General features: G+C 44.1%; 1 protein-coding gene across 7 annotated transcripts in view; it reads left to right on the forward strand.

Moving 5' to 3' along the window:
- Window positions 1-14,070, forward strand: part of ryr1b (ryanodine receptor 1b (skeletal)) — a 57,135-nt gene that overhangs the window by 41,301 nt on the left and 1,764 nt on the right. For 4 of the 7 annotated variants that reach the window (XM_062385780.1, XM_062385781.1, XM_062385777.1 and 1 more), the window contains 25 exons: window positions 329-428; window positions 658-737; window positions 851-927; window positions 1,044-1,117; window positions 1,582-1,599; window positions 4,711-4,791; window positions 5,379-5,467; window positions 5,549-5,677; window positions 5,765-5,869; window positions 8,475-8,556; window positions 8,640-9,949; window positions 10,038-10,117; window positions 10,508-10,682; window positions 10,762-10,848; window positions 11,054-11,326; window positions 11,424-11,554; window positions 11,684-11,726; window positions 11,820-11,953; window positions 12,042-12,102; window positions 12,186-12,332; window positions 12,441-12,575; window positions 12,655-12,811; window positions 13,513-13,577; window positions 13,700-13,800; window positions 13,953-14,004. In XM_062385780.1, the coding sequence (XP_062241764.1) occupies window positions 329-428; window positions 658-737; window positions 851-927; window positions 1,044-1,117; window positions 1,582-1,599; window positions 4,711-4,791; window positions 5,379-5,467; window positions 5,549-5,677; window positions 5,765-5,869; window positions 8,475-8,556; window positions 8,640-9,949; window positions 10,038-10,117; window positions 10,508-10,682; window positions 10,762-10,848; window positions 11,054-11,326; window positions 11,424-11,554; window positions 11,684-11,726; window positions 11,820-11,953; window positions 12,042-12,102; window positions 12,186-12,332; window positions 12,441-12,575; window positions 12,655-12,811; window positions 13,513-13,577; window positions 13,700-13,800; window positions 13,953-14,004 (3,786 nt within the window). The remainder of the gene's footprint in view (window positions 1-328; window positions 429-657; window positions 738-850; window positions 928-1,043; window positions 1,118-1,581; window positions 1,600-4,710; window positions 4,792-5,378; window positions 5,468-5,548; window positions 5,678-5,764; window positions 5,870-8,474; window positions 8,557-8,639; window positions 9,950-10,037; window positions 10,118-10,507; window positions 10,683-10,761; window positions 10,849-11,053; window positions 11,327-11,423; window positions 11,555-11,683; window positions 11,727-11,819; window positions 11,954-12,041; window positions 12,103-12,185; window positions 12,333-12,440; window positions 12,576-12,654; window positions 12,812-13,512; window positions 13,578-13,699; window positions 13,801-13,952; window positions 14,005-14,070) is intronic. The other 3 variants (XM_062385779.1, XM_062385782.1, XM_062385783.1) reach the window with 1 other exon arrangement.

Raw genomic sequence — 14,070 nt, forward strand, 5'->3', positions numbered from 1 at the left:
TCGTCACTTTGTGTTACTGTTGTTAGCAGTCGCATGCTGTAAGTGTGACCTTTGTCAGAAGAGTGTGTGACGTGTGTGACGTGTGTTTTGTGCTGTGGGAAAATAATGTTTGCTGCTATCGAATGTTTGCTGCCACGAGAAGACCTCGACTGCTGGAATAACGATCCCCACTAATCCACGTCGTGTTCCAAAGGAAGAGACTGTGTGCGTCCGTACACATGTGTGTGAGTGAGTGTGTGAGTGTGTGTGTGTGAGTGTGTGAGTGTGGGGGGCAGTGCAATCGGTGTTTGCAGGGTTACAGCCGTGTCCCTCTGTCTCTCCTCCACAGGAAAAGGAGATGGAGAAACAGAGGCTTCTGTACCAGCAGTCCCGTCTACACAACCGTGGGGCTGCAGAGATGGTGCTGCAGATGATCAGTGCCTGCAAAGGTAGACGCTAACACACACACACACACACACACACACAACTCAGACTGGCTAAAAACTGATGCATGTGTGTGTTTGCATGTGGAGCAGGAAGTGAGGACTGATGTTCCCAGATACCAGGGGTGAATCAGATTTGACATGTATTGATAAAATCTGAATTGTGAAGGCTGAGATGATCCATGTCTGTTAAATTAAAAGTTTCCACTACAACTGACGCCTGCACTTGTTTCAGGCGAACCTGGAGCCATGGTTTCTTCTACTCTCAAACTGGGAATCTCCATCCTCAATGGAGGCAACAGTGCCGTACAGCAGGTAAACGCAGCCCATCAGATGTGTGGTCACATTCTATACAGTTATATTTCTACGTCTCATAGTCTAACACCAGTTTGACAGATGATCCTAAATCTTTTCCTGTCTGTGTGCAGCGGATGCTGGATTATCTGAAGGATAAAAAGGACGTGGGATTCTTCCTGAGCGTTCAGGCTCTGATGCAGACCTGCAGGTTCGGGATGAACTCACAGTTTTTCACGTTTCCTGAGTTTGAATCACTAACGAGTCTTAATTAAACCACCTGATGTCGACATCGTTAAAGTGACCGAGTGTGTTTGGTGTCCACAGCGTTTTGGATCTGAATGCGTTTGAGAGACAAAACAAGGCTGAAGGACTTGGGATGGTTTCAGAGGAAGGAACCAGTGAGTATGACAGACAGCTTCCTACTGTCACACACACATCTACACACACACACACACACACACACACACACACACACACACACAAACACACACACACACACACACACACACACACACACACACACACACATGTCTTCGTTCTTGCACTTCACTTGATTTGTATTTGTAGTTGTATTGTGTAGAGTGTTATTGTTTGTGCCTGTGTGTGTCTGTGTGTAACTGTGTGTCTGTGAGTGTCTGTGTGTGTCTCTGGGTGCCTGGTTGCAGGTAAGTTGTGTGTGTCGAGTGTTTCTAGCCGTGGCAGCATTTTGACTGATGTTTGAAACTAGTGATGTTTGGACTTACTCTCTCTCTCTCTCCCTCTCTCTCTCTCCCCCACACCTCGTTCAATTTGCCCATTTCATTTACCCCCCCCCCCCCCACATCGTCCCCACTCATCTATTTGCTGCCCTCGCGGTTCTCAGATAAGAAGCTAGAACGTGGTAAATGAAACTCTGCTGTCAAACCTTCTCTCCCTCCTCCTCCTCCTCCTCCTCTTCCTCCTCCTCCTCCTCCTCCTCCCCCCTCTGTCTCTCCTCGCTCTCTGTCAACACCTCACTAGTCTTCTCCTTGCTGTGGACTTAACATGCATTTCATTTCACACTCAAGGAACCAGTGAAATCTGATTTTACAATCACTTCCTGTTGTGTTACATTGTGTTGAAGGTACACTCACACATTGTGTCTCTGCCTCTCTTTCCCTCGGGAAGTGATTGTAAAGTTAGATTTTGGTGCTTGAGTGTTTTCATCACAGATCTACTGTAACTCTGACAACTCCCTCCGTGTCCTACAAAGTCTGAAGTGAATTGCAGAAGGACAAATCTCTGAGACCGGGTTCGATTCCCTGTCGCGTCTTTGCTGCGAGTTGTCCCCCATTCTCTGTCTGCCCGCCTTTCCCAACTAGACTCTCTCCAATCCCATAAAGCCATTAAAGCCCCCAGTTGCCTCACCCACTACAATATCTGTGTAAAGTCCCTGCAAACAGATCTCAATGCGTCTTGAGAACCTGGTAGTTTAATGCACGATTCAACTTCAACTACAAACTACAACTCCCTCCTTTTTTCCTTTTTTCCATCTTTTCACACCATCCTCAAGCAGTTAAATATAAATGATACTGCAAGTAAGAAAGTATATTCAGAGTATTGTCTTTTGGTTCAAATCTAAATATCGGTGTCCATGTAAACAGTCGTCGTTCAGACATGGTTTCAACCCATAGATATATGTATAGAGGCTAGATGTCTCGTCCTCACATGGCGGCCATCTTGCCACAGGCGGCTCGCTCACCCATAACATCGTGTTGGTAGTGGTACATGTACTATTTAATTAAAATTAAATAAATAATTCTTGATGTATATTTGTAAAGGGAAATCATGTACCTATTTTAGAACAATATTTATTTTATTTTTTAGAAAATAACATAATTATTCATAAGTATGCAGTGACATAACTACATCTCTGACGTTTATAACAAACCTAACCGTTTAAAAATGGGTTGAAAATGGAGCAAGTTATAGTTATTTAAAAAGTACGTTATGGGTGAGCGAGCTGACTGTGGCAAGATGGCCGCCATGTGCGGACACTCGTCTCCCTTGGCCGATACATCTAGCCTTTATATATATATCTATGGTTTCAACCATCACAAGTGGCCAGTGTACGTTAGTCTGTTCCCATTAAAATGGGTCCTGACTCTGGGTGGGTTCAGATCTGAACTCAGCCCTGACCTCTTGATCAGATCCCTCAGGACAGATGTAAAGACGAGGTGTGGACGGGGTCTCATTGATCTTAATGTGAGATGTAGTCACATGCACCGACTCTGTGTGCGACTGTGTTTGTCGTTTGAAGACGTGAAACCCAGCATCAGCACCTCAGTTTCTTTTTGTCGTTACTTCTGAGCATGTTTGTGCAGTTTTGAGAAACGTGAGTCATTTTTTTTTTTAAGTCGTCCCAACCCGAAGGTACTTTTGAAGGCATGTTTATAGAAATCTGTAATTTGTGATGAATGGGATTATAAATATTTAACAGGATTCCTACGGTCATGAGGAATTTTAAAATGTGTTTTTCCAGGCCATGAAAAGTCATGGAAAAAAATAAAGTCCCTAAAGTTTTTGAAAAGTCATGGCAATTTGTTATTTTCATATTTTCATGTCGCTCATTTACGCTGAGTTTTAAATAATTCAAATGCTTTTAAAGAAATACGCTCAAAATATAAGCAGGCATACTTGGGTTTATGTCAATGAAGGTATACTGTATGCCTTAAATACTACATTTTGTCACTTTTTCGCGTACACACCGAGATTTCACAAAATGTTCGGTCATGGAAATTTGGTTTAAAGTTATTGAAAAGTCACAGAAAAGTCATGGAAATCCATTTGGTCAAAATGTGTATGAACCCAGATTTAAGTGATAACACACTTAAAAAGCTCAGCTGTCGTTCTTTAGCTCCACTCTGACACAAACAGGCTCTAACTCACACAATCTGCATTTTCCCAGCATCCGATACACATCAGTGTGTTATTTGTATTTATCTCCCGTTGTCTCAGCTCAGTGGAGTTTGCAGAGCTCAGTAGATCTGTCCTGCATGGCTGTGTGTCCTCACTTTATCCCTGTGCTCACCGTCACACTCCTGTCCTCTGTGTTATTCTGTTTATGTAAATGTCTGTTTTTCCACTTTGTCATTTCTCCATGTTTTTAATGTGACCTGAAACAAACAGTGGTAAGGTTCTGTTTTTCACTAACACGCTCGAATGAGAGAAGACAAAGTCTGAGGTGATGTAACAGGTTCTCTGTTTTCTGTCCACGCTTCTTCACAGACACACACATAGAACATACAACATACATGTGCCCTAAAGAATATTTCAGAATATTTGCTTAATATTTACTACCTCACGTTTCACTTCACTGAAGCAGTTTGCCGTGTTCATTTAAAATTGATTTATAACATGTGATGATTTTAATTAACACAGATGTATCAGTCTTATAGTAAATTAACATTTAATCCCTCTTAACAAGTCTGATTCAGATTGATTTTTAAAAACACAATAAAACATTAAGATGATTCCACTTCCAAAGCAGTTTTTCAAAATACTTTTAACGTAGTTTTTTCATGTTGGCATGGTCATGCATTTCACTGGGACAAATACTTACTAATAATACTCTTAGTCATTAAAAAGCACATTTTTTTCACAGATCTGATTGGACCTAAAGTAACTTTAACGACTTGTTGAGATGGATTTTCTAACCAGTGTGTTATTGTGTTGCTTTGACCTTCCTGTTCCTTTCCCTGAAAGCAGAATAGACAAAGACAAAGTGTTTAAATGCAAGGAGCTAGGACAGATATCTTTTTTATATACTAACTACACCTATAAACCTCTATTTTGATCCTATTCTTTTTTTTAAGTTAAATAGCAGCAGAGTAGGTTTGTTCACTGGTGTTCTCCTCTAACACTCCTAATCCTCTGTGCTGGTTTCCATTGTAACTGTGTTTTCTAACGGAAAATAAAAACTTGATTTTTGCACAGACTCATTTTTCTGCCTTTCGTCTCTCCCTCTGTCCAGATGAGAAAGTGATGGCAGACGATGAGTTTACATGTGACCTCTTCCGCTTCCTGCAGCTTCTCTGCGAGGGTCACAATAACGGTGAGTCACTGGGGGGGGGGGGGCTGTCTCTTCTCTGCACATCAGGATGGTTTAACGTCCAGCAGATACAAAGGCAATAAACCTCTGATTAATTATCCTCTACTTAAGTTCTCAAAGTCTTAAGTAGACTTTGACTGTGTTGGGAGATTCTCACTTTATATTTTTGTGCTAGATTATTTCAAGTATTTATACTATTTGAATTGTTGAATACTATTATTATACTGCATTACATTGCATATTGCAATTTGACACTGTTGACTGTCTTGCATCTTGCATTTCACTTTTTACTACACTTTTTATATCTTTTATCTATTATATATATTTATTTAGATATCTTTATGTCTAAATAAATGTTACTTTGTATAAATATTAGAAAAAGTAAATAAGAAATAAATAGTGAGTAAATATATACTGTTTCTTTTTATTGCTTTTCTTATGTGTGTTGTATTTATTGTGTTTTTATGTTTTTATGTTTCTATGTTCAATAACACGAGCAAAGTCCTTGTAGGTGTAAACCTACTTGGCAATAAATACTTTCTGATTCTGATTCTGATTCTGATTCTGTCGATCTTGTTTTCTGTGATCAGATTTTCAGAATTACCTGAGAACTCAGACAGGCAGCACCACCACCATCAATATCATCATCTGCACTGTGGACTACCTGCTGCGACTGCAGGTCCCCGTCACACACTGAGTAAACACTGACTCCAGGTCCTCAACGTTATACATGAACTTCCTGAACTCCTTCTGTCTGCAGGAGTCCATCAGTGACTTCTACTGGTACTACTCGGGGAAGGACATCATGGACGCGCCCGGCAAGAGGAACTTCTCCAAAGCCATGACCGTGGCCAAGCAGGTCTTCAACAGCTTGACGGAGTACATCCAGGTAAGGAGAGTCCCACCTCAGAAACAGAGACACTGTTATCTTCCTGCAGCTCTGAGCCTCTAACTTTCCACCTCTCGTCACCATCAGGGTCCCTGTACTGGAAACCAGCAGTCACTGGCCCACAGCAGGTTGTGGGACGCTGTGGTCGGCTTCCTGCACGTCTTCGCTCACATGATGATGAAACTCGCTCAGGTGAGAAACCTCCTAACAAACCACCACTTAGTATTTATGTTCCTGTGCAGCACATTATTTCATTTCTGGGATCGTATCTGTGGAATCTATAATTCTCCTTGACAGTCGATAAAACACATTTTTAAAAACATATTTTCTCTTCACTTTTCCACGTTGAGTTTTGACTAATCTTGTGAACTGTCTCTCTCATGGTTCCTGCAGAGTAAAGTATGTATTTATTTGATTATTCTCTGTCTTCTTTATTCTTTGTCTTCTTTTAAATTGAAGTTCTTTTGTTAGTTTAACCAGCTTTCTTCCTCTTTCCTCCGTCAGATTGTTTCTGCCTCTTTACTGAGATAAAGTAAATGTATTTACACAACATTGTACTTGTTGGCTTAAATCCATATATTAGAAATTAGAAAATATGGGCTATTATATAGTATATTATATTAGCTTATATCATTTAAATGCATTTACATAATAATTCATTGACACACTTTCTTACTGCACGAGCGTCTAACTCCAGTAAAGACGGCGGAAACAGTCTGATTCAAAAACGACCAGTCTTCATTTTTCTTCCTTTGATTCTATTTTTTTATTATTTGACATCTTCAGATTCTATATAAAAAACCACTAATCCTACTCACCTACTTAATTTGAATATCGTCTCATACTGACCAGTGCTGAGGTTTGATTGTGTGTTTGCTTTGTGTGTCTGTGACCTGTTTGACCTAACAACGAGCTGCAGTGTTTCCTCCTGCTCTAACTGTGTGTGACGTTTGCTACTGATGCTGCTGTTAAAGAAAAATAAGACATTTTTGTATTTTTAAATCTTGTAATATGTTTTTGATGGGATCTCTTTTAAAAAATAGAAATAACAACATTTATATTAGTTTACAAATGATTTGTTATTCATTATTTTGTATCATCTATTACCATTTACTTTAAAATGTGCTCTGATTTATCACAAATCAGCCACAGCATTAAAGCAAGTAAGTGGTTTCAATGTTTCTGAAGAATCAATATTGTGATTTAATAGAGTAAGGTAGAAACAACGCGTTGATTGGCCACAACATTAAAACCACTCCGACCTGTTTTAATGGATAAAAATATCTTTTATCTATTTTTTATATCAGGTGTTGGTCTGATAATTATAATTTAGAAGATGTGGGGGAGACGACAGCAGTTGCAGTTCTTCATAATGAAAGAAATATTTTTCCATTAAATACAAAAATGACGTAAAAATGTTGCTGATGACATTTTTATTCTGGTGTGTACCCCCCCCCCGCCCCCCCGTCAGATGCACCCCGACCCCGGACAACGAAACGGCGTAAGATTCTGTGTCTCTCTGCGATTATCATCCCATTTAATATCCCACCAAGCTTTTCCTCCTGAGGGGCTCACGCTTCACCGTGTTGTTTAATCCACAGTTTAACAACCAGCTTCACCCCCCCCCCCCCCTTCCCTTTGTGTATCTCATCTGCAGCAACTCACGGCTTCTCTTTGCATTCGCCAGGTTCACCAGCTTTTCATGTTTTTTTTGTTTTTCCTAACAAGCCATCAATTCAGTTAGAGCAGGTAAAGAGTACAGCAGGTACAGACACTGCATGTTCAGACGAGTTCTACAGATTAATCAAGTATAAACATGCTTTAGGAATAGGAGTTCCTTTGTTGAAGAGAGAAAACTTCAATTTAGTGTGTATACAAATAGCACAACGGAGTATTTGGAAAATCTGAGATTACAAGAATACAGGAGAAATGTAAGGCTCTGTGTGGTTTTACCAGATTGTCCTGTTTTAGTTATATTTAAGCAAGTTTTATAAATACTGTGCTTAAATATAAAGCTTTTGTTTTGTCAAATCTACGTCATGTTTATTTATTTTTTTTTTCTATTTATAAGACATTGGTTCAGGATTTTTGGATCCCGAAGGCGAGCACATGTTCTCCTTGCGGATTATTTCCTGAAAAATAGTTTTCATTATTGTCATAATAGGATTTGAGCCTTTTTCTCATTAAAGTTAAATATTACATCGTTCTCAAAATCATAAAATATATTCTTCAATGTGACCTTACACGTTTTTCTAAGCTGTTCTATGAAGAGTCCGTTCCAAAGCTTATTGATTGATTGATTTAAACATCTCGCTTTGCTCTTGTTCATTCAGCCGCTTGTTATTTAAGTTTCTTTTCAAAGTTTCCTCTGTGACTTCGCTCCTGACGCTCTAGATCTCCACCAGCCTGACAACCACTTTATTCTCTGGTTATCTGCTGGTGCAGCTCTTCAGGAGTGAATACCTCTATGTCTTCATCGCTCCTGTGCTGCAGACACTTTCCCTGATAAAGAGGAAAAGGCAGAGCTGTCTCTCCCCATTTCCACCTGTCCTCCAGTGTCTGTCCTGCTTTCCATCCCATAGAGTGTTACTGTTTACCATGTTAAAAATGCATATTCTCTATTTAACAATGCAAACCCAGGATCATTTTTGGAGTAGAGTCCAGTCTGAGGTAGCGTCTCTTCAAGGTTTTACGTCTCAGAGCTGAAACACACATGCTCTCAAATTAAACTGTCTGTCCACATCCTAAGAAAACTGTTTTCTCTACCGTCTTGTTTGTGTTTGGGGCGAATTCGCAGGATTCCAGTCAGATTGGGCTGTTGAAGGAACTGTTGGATTTGCAGAAAGACATGGTCGTGATGCTTCTGTCTTTGCTTGAAGGTATGGATTCCGATGTCGTGCTTGCTCTTTCTGTCACAAACCCTTTGAACTCCCCTCACCTCTGTCGCCTTGTGCTTCTCCAGGCAACGTGGTAAATGGCACGATCGCTCGGCAGATGGTCGACATGCTGGTGGAGTCCTCCAGCAACGTGGAGATGATCCTCAAGTTCTTCGACATGTTCCTGAAGCTCAAGGACATAGTGGCGTCCGATGCCTTCCGAGACTACGTGACCGACCCGCGTGGGCTCATCTCCAAGAAGGACTTCTCAAAGGCCATGGACAGCCAGAAGCAATACTCTCCCTCAGAGATCCAGTTCCTCCTCTCCTGCTCAGAGGCCGACGAGAACGAGATGATCAACTTCGAGGAGTTTGCTGATCGTTTCCAGGAGCCGGCTAAAGACATCGGTTTCAATATCGCTGTTCTGCTCACGAACCTGTCGGAGCACGTTCCTCACGACACTCGCCTGCAGAACTTCCTGGAGCAGGCCGAGAGCGTGCTCAACTACTTCCGCCCGTACCTCGGCCGCATTGAGATCATGGGAGCCAGCAGGAAGATAGAGCGCATTTATTTTGAAATCAGCGAGGCGAACAGAAACCAGTGGGAGATGCCGCAGGTCAGAGAGTCCAAGCGCCAGTTCATCTTCGACGTGGTCAATGAGGGCGGCGAGAGCGAGAAGATGGAGATGTTTGTGAACTTCTGTGAGGACACCATCTTTGAGATGAACATCGCTGCGTCCATCTCCGAGCCGGAGGGAGACGGTGCAGAGGAGGAAGATGACGAGGAAGAAGAGGAGGGTGGAGCCGAGGAAGTAGAGTCTGGAGACGGGGAGGAGGGCAACGGAGAGGACGAAGGACCGGAGTCCACCTCAGCCTTTGCCGACTTCCTGAAGAGCGTGGTGGACTTCTTCGGCATGTTCACCTTCCGTAATCTGCGGCGACGCTACCGCAAACTCCGGAAGATGACCGTGAAGGAGATGGTGATCAGCCTGGTGACCTTCATCTACACCGTGGTGATGGGAATCCTGATGTTCGTCTACAGCATATGTAAGGGCTTCTTCACGTTCATATGGAAAGTCCTGTTCGGCGGAGGCTTGGTGGAGGGCGCCAAGAAGATGACGGTGACAGAGATCCTAGCCAGTATGCCGGACCCAACGCAGGACGAGGTTCACGGGGACCTGCCACCTGAACCCGGAGCTCGAGATGTTCAAGACGCGGACGAAGCGGCGGAACTCTTGGATGCAGCCGGCGGAGAGGAGGAAGAGGAGGATGGTGAGGAGAGAGAAGGGGGACGCCTGCCTGGCTTCAATACCCCTGGGGGACTCGGAGACTTTGGCGAAACGACAACAGAAGAGCCTCCGACTCCAGAGGGGACACCGCTGCTGAAGAGGAAGCTGGTGAGATGTTCCGTCTCGTGGTTGTCGACTCTCAATGCGTTGATGTGTTTGCTCTGCGTTGGTTAACTGTTGAGTGTGATTGAAACAGTTGGAGGCTACAGTGGCACCAGGAGAGGACGTGGTGGTCCAACCGGCACCAGAGGCTCCTCCAGAGACCGAGAAGGCAGAGTGAGTTGTCGGCAGCTTCTGTTAAAGGTCACCAGGACAATACAGGAACAACTTGGACCAATCACAGCTGTGTTGTATAAAATACACATTTCAGAGATTAGACATTTCTGCAAAAGGTTAATAAAAGATTATAGATAGTTTCAACCCTGGTAGTAGTCAAGAGTACGCCATAGGTGGCTGTAGCTCAGGAGGTACAACGGGTTGTCCACTTACCAGAAGGTCAGCGGCTCGATCATCAACTCCTCCACATGTTTGAATAAGACACTGAATCCCGAAGTGGGAGTGATGTATGATGGGAAAGCCCAGCTGGTGGATCTGAGGCAGCGATCAGGCTTCAGTTAGTGCTGATCCTGGGTCCGCAGCATGTTTTCACGTCTCTGTCTCTTCCAGCACTGAGAATGGAGAGAAGAAAGAGAAGCTGGAACCCGAACCTGAGGTGAAGACGCCAGAGCCAGAGATTCTGGAGGAAACGGTGGTGAAGACCAAGGCGAAGAAGGAGAAGAAATCTGCCGAGCAAGGCTTTGAGCTGTGGAATGAGCTGGAGATTCAGAGGATTAAATTCATGGTGAGCACTTCTCTATGTCATCTCTTCAGATATTATCATATTGAGGTTTGAACCCACTCCTCTGGGTCTTTCCTTCCAGAACTACCTATCTCGTAACTTCTACAACCTGCGGTTCCTGGCCCTGTTCATCTCCTTTGCTCTCAACTTCATCCTGCTCTTCTACAAGGTCTGTGCATTTATAGCCGTTCACACATTCACCTCCAGTATCGATGACATTCCACCTGCAGCAGGGGCCACTTCGCCTTCTTTACGTTTAAATGTTAATAACCCAACAAGTCAAAGTCCCTCAGCAACATGAAGTCTCTCTTTTGAAGTTTCTTTTCAAGCCACATGGATATAATAAACTTGAAGACCATCCTTGTTCTTCCCAGGTGTCCGACAGTCCTCCAGGCTCCAGCGACTATGAGGGCTCTGGAGACTTTGAGGGCTCCGGCCTGTTCGAGGCCTCTGGCATGTTTGAAGGCTCCGGTGCTGAGGAAGACGGCTCCGGAGTGGAGGACGGAGGAGAGGATGAGGAGGAAGAAGGTCCCATGTACTACTTCCTGGAGGAGAGATCGGGTTACATGCAACCGTCCATGGTTTTCTTCGGTATCGTCCACACCCTCCTCTCCATCATCTGCATCATCGGCTACAACTGCCTCAAGGTGAGCGGCGACAGCTCCACCGGAACCCACCTGAGTGTTTATAACGTCTGCTCCGAGGTCTCACGGTATCTGTCCCCTTTCCGCTCGATGCTCTCAGGTCCCTCTGGTTATCTTCAAGAGGGAGAAGGAGCTGGCCAGGAAGCTGGAGTTCGACGGACTCTACGTCACCGAGCAGCCGGAGGAGGACGACATCAAGGGCCAGTGGGACAGAATGGTGCTCAACACTCCGTAAGCACCCCCCCCCAATCAACAATCAACTAATATGCATATTAATGTCATGTTTAATATAGATATATGTATGTATGTCATGTAAAACACAGCGTTACACTTCTTTACCATGTTTCTCTGTCCATGCAGCTCCTTCCCCAACAACTACTGGGACAAGTTTGTGAAGAGAAAGGTGAGTTGTTCAGATTTGGCCTCATGAGGTTCAGCCATGTTTTCTGCAGGGATGCATCTGGTAGTAATGGACGTCTGTGTGCGGCGTCTCCAGGTGCTGGACAAATACGGAGACATCTACGGCAGAGAGAGGATCGCCGAGCTGCTCGGGATGGACCTGGCTTCTCTGGACGTCAGCGCCATGACACATGAGAAGAAGCCGGAGCCTGACACCTCAATGTTCAGCTGGTGTGTACAGTTTCCTCTCAAGTCCTTTTAATGAACAGGTTTATTGTCCAGAATGCAGCAGAACAAACGTGTCCCTCTGTCTCTGCAGGATCACGTCCATCGACATCAAGTACCAGATCTGGAAGTTCGGTGTCGTGTTCACCGACAACGTGAGTTCAAGAAGCAGTTTGTCAGTAGAACTCAGAGTCTGTTTGGAGTTTGGCGGCGCTGACGGCCCTGATTCCCGTTTCAGACCTTCCTCTACCTGGTGTGGTACATGTTGATGTCTCTGCTCGGTCACTACAACAACTTCTTCTACGCCGCTCATCTCCTGGACATCGCCATGGGCGTGAAAACCCTGCGCACGATCCTGTCCTCCGTCACTCACAACGGCAAACAGGTCTGCACGGCTCCACCCTTTTCCATCTGTCACGCTTTTTGCAAAAGATCTGTCATCGGTGACGTGTGTGTGTGTTTGTGTGTGTGTGTTTGTGTGTGCTCCTCCCAGCTGATGATGACGGTGGGTCTTCTGGCGGTGGTGGTGTACCTCTACACCGTGGTGGCCTTCAACTTCTTCCGCAAGTTCTACAACATGAGTGAGGACGAGGACGAGCCGGACATGAAGTGTGACGACATGATGACAGTGAGTGGACGTGGGGCAGCTACTGCTAATCACTAAATCTGATTCCAGACCTGACCCCTGTGCTCTCTCCCTCCTGCAGTGCTACCTGTTCCACATGTATGTGGGCGTGCGAGCCGGTGGTGGGATTGGAGATGAGATCGAGGATCCGGCTGGAGATGAATACGAGCTGTACCGAGTCGTGTTCGACATCACCTTCTTCTTCTTTGTCATCGTCATCCTGTTGGCCATCATCCAGGGTGCGAACCCATTTATTTAAGATGCTTGGGCTCGGCACGTGGCTGCAGTGAAGAATATTGAATAAGGGAAGAGTCACACGGTCTCAGGTCGTCTAGAAGTAAAAAACTGTAACAGCAAAACCTAAATGAAACTCAGGATCGTGAACAGGAAACACCAGTGTATAGACGAACTGGGGCAGGGTCCTGTGAGGGTCATGGGGGGGAGGGGGGGGGGGTTGAGATTGGTGCAGAAGTGGAAACACCCCGGACAAGTCACCATCACACAACAAATTATAGCCCAAACTCGAAAATACAGAAAGAAAACAAACAAAACTAAATTACGTTCAAGTTCAAACCAAAAGAGTTTCTTCTTTCAAAAAGTCTTTGCAAAGTCCTGCAGATCTGAACTTTCAAAGGGAGATGTACGTGTAGTAGACTGTAGCTCTTTGTTAATATCTGTAAACATGTCTGTAAATGTTTACATCTGAAAATCCTTGATTTGTAGACTTTAAAAGCTTTGGGAAACTGGACCGGTCAAAACTTTGGGGAAAATACATTTTACTGTGAAAACCTGTCACAAAAATCATCTTCATCTCCCGAAACAAACTCTAATGTTGTTGTGAATCACTATGATCCTTAGTCCAATAAGAAATAACACTGTGTGTGTGCGTGTGTTTGTGTGTGTGTGTGTGTGTGTGTGTGTGTGTGTGTGTGTGTGTCAGGTTTGATCATTGATGCCTTTGGAGAGCTGAGGGACCAGCAGGAGCAGGTCAGAGAGGACATGGAGGTAAGACCATGACTTTCTGAGGGAACACACCTTCCACTCTCCTGCAGCTCTCGAGCAGAGAAGGAAGCAAAGTGTTGTCATGTGACGTGTGTGTGTGTGTTTGTGTGTTTGTCTCCCTGCAGACCAAGTGCTTCATCTGTGGAATCGGCAGCGACTACTTTGACACGACGCCGCACGGCTTTGAGACGCACACCTTGGAAGAACACAACTTGGCAAACTACATGTGAGTTTCTGATTCGTGTGTTTGTTTGTTTATTCGTTTGTGGTTTGATCCTGTCTCAGATCAACAGGCCTCAGCTCTTTCACCCTCATATCAAAAGTTTTCTGTTGTTGTTGAGCTTTAAGTTGATGTTTTCTGTTCTTTTCCTCTTTCAGGTTCTTCCTCATGTATCTCATCAATAAAGATGAAACAGAACACACTGGACAGGTCAGTGGACACACAGATGACTGTAAAAGAGATGGTGGAGTCGATGTGTGTCTGTGCTTCTCTTCT

This window comes from Platichthys flesus, chromosome 4, assembly GCF_949316205.1.
Source record: "Platichthys flesus chromosome 4, fPlaFle2.1, whole genome shotgun sequence".
NCBI lineage: Eukaryota > Metazoa > Chordata > Actinopteri > Pleuronectiformes > Pleuronectidae > Platichthys > Platichthys flesus.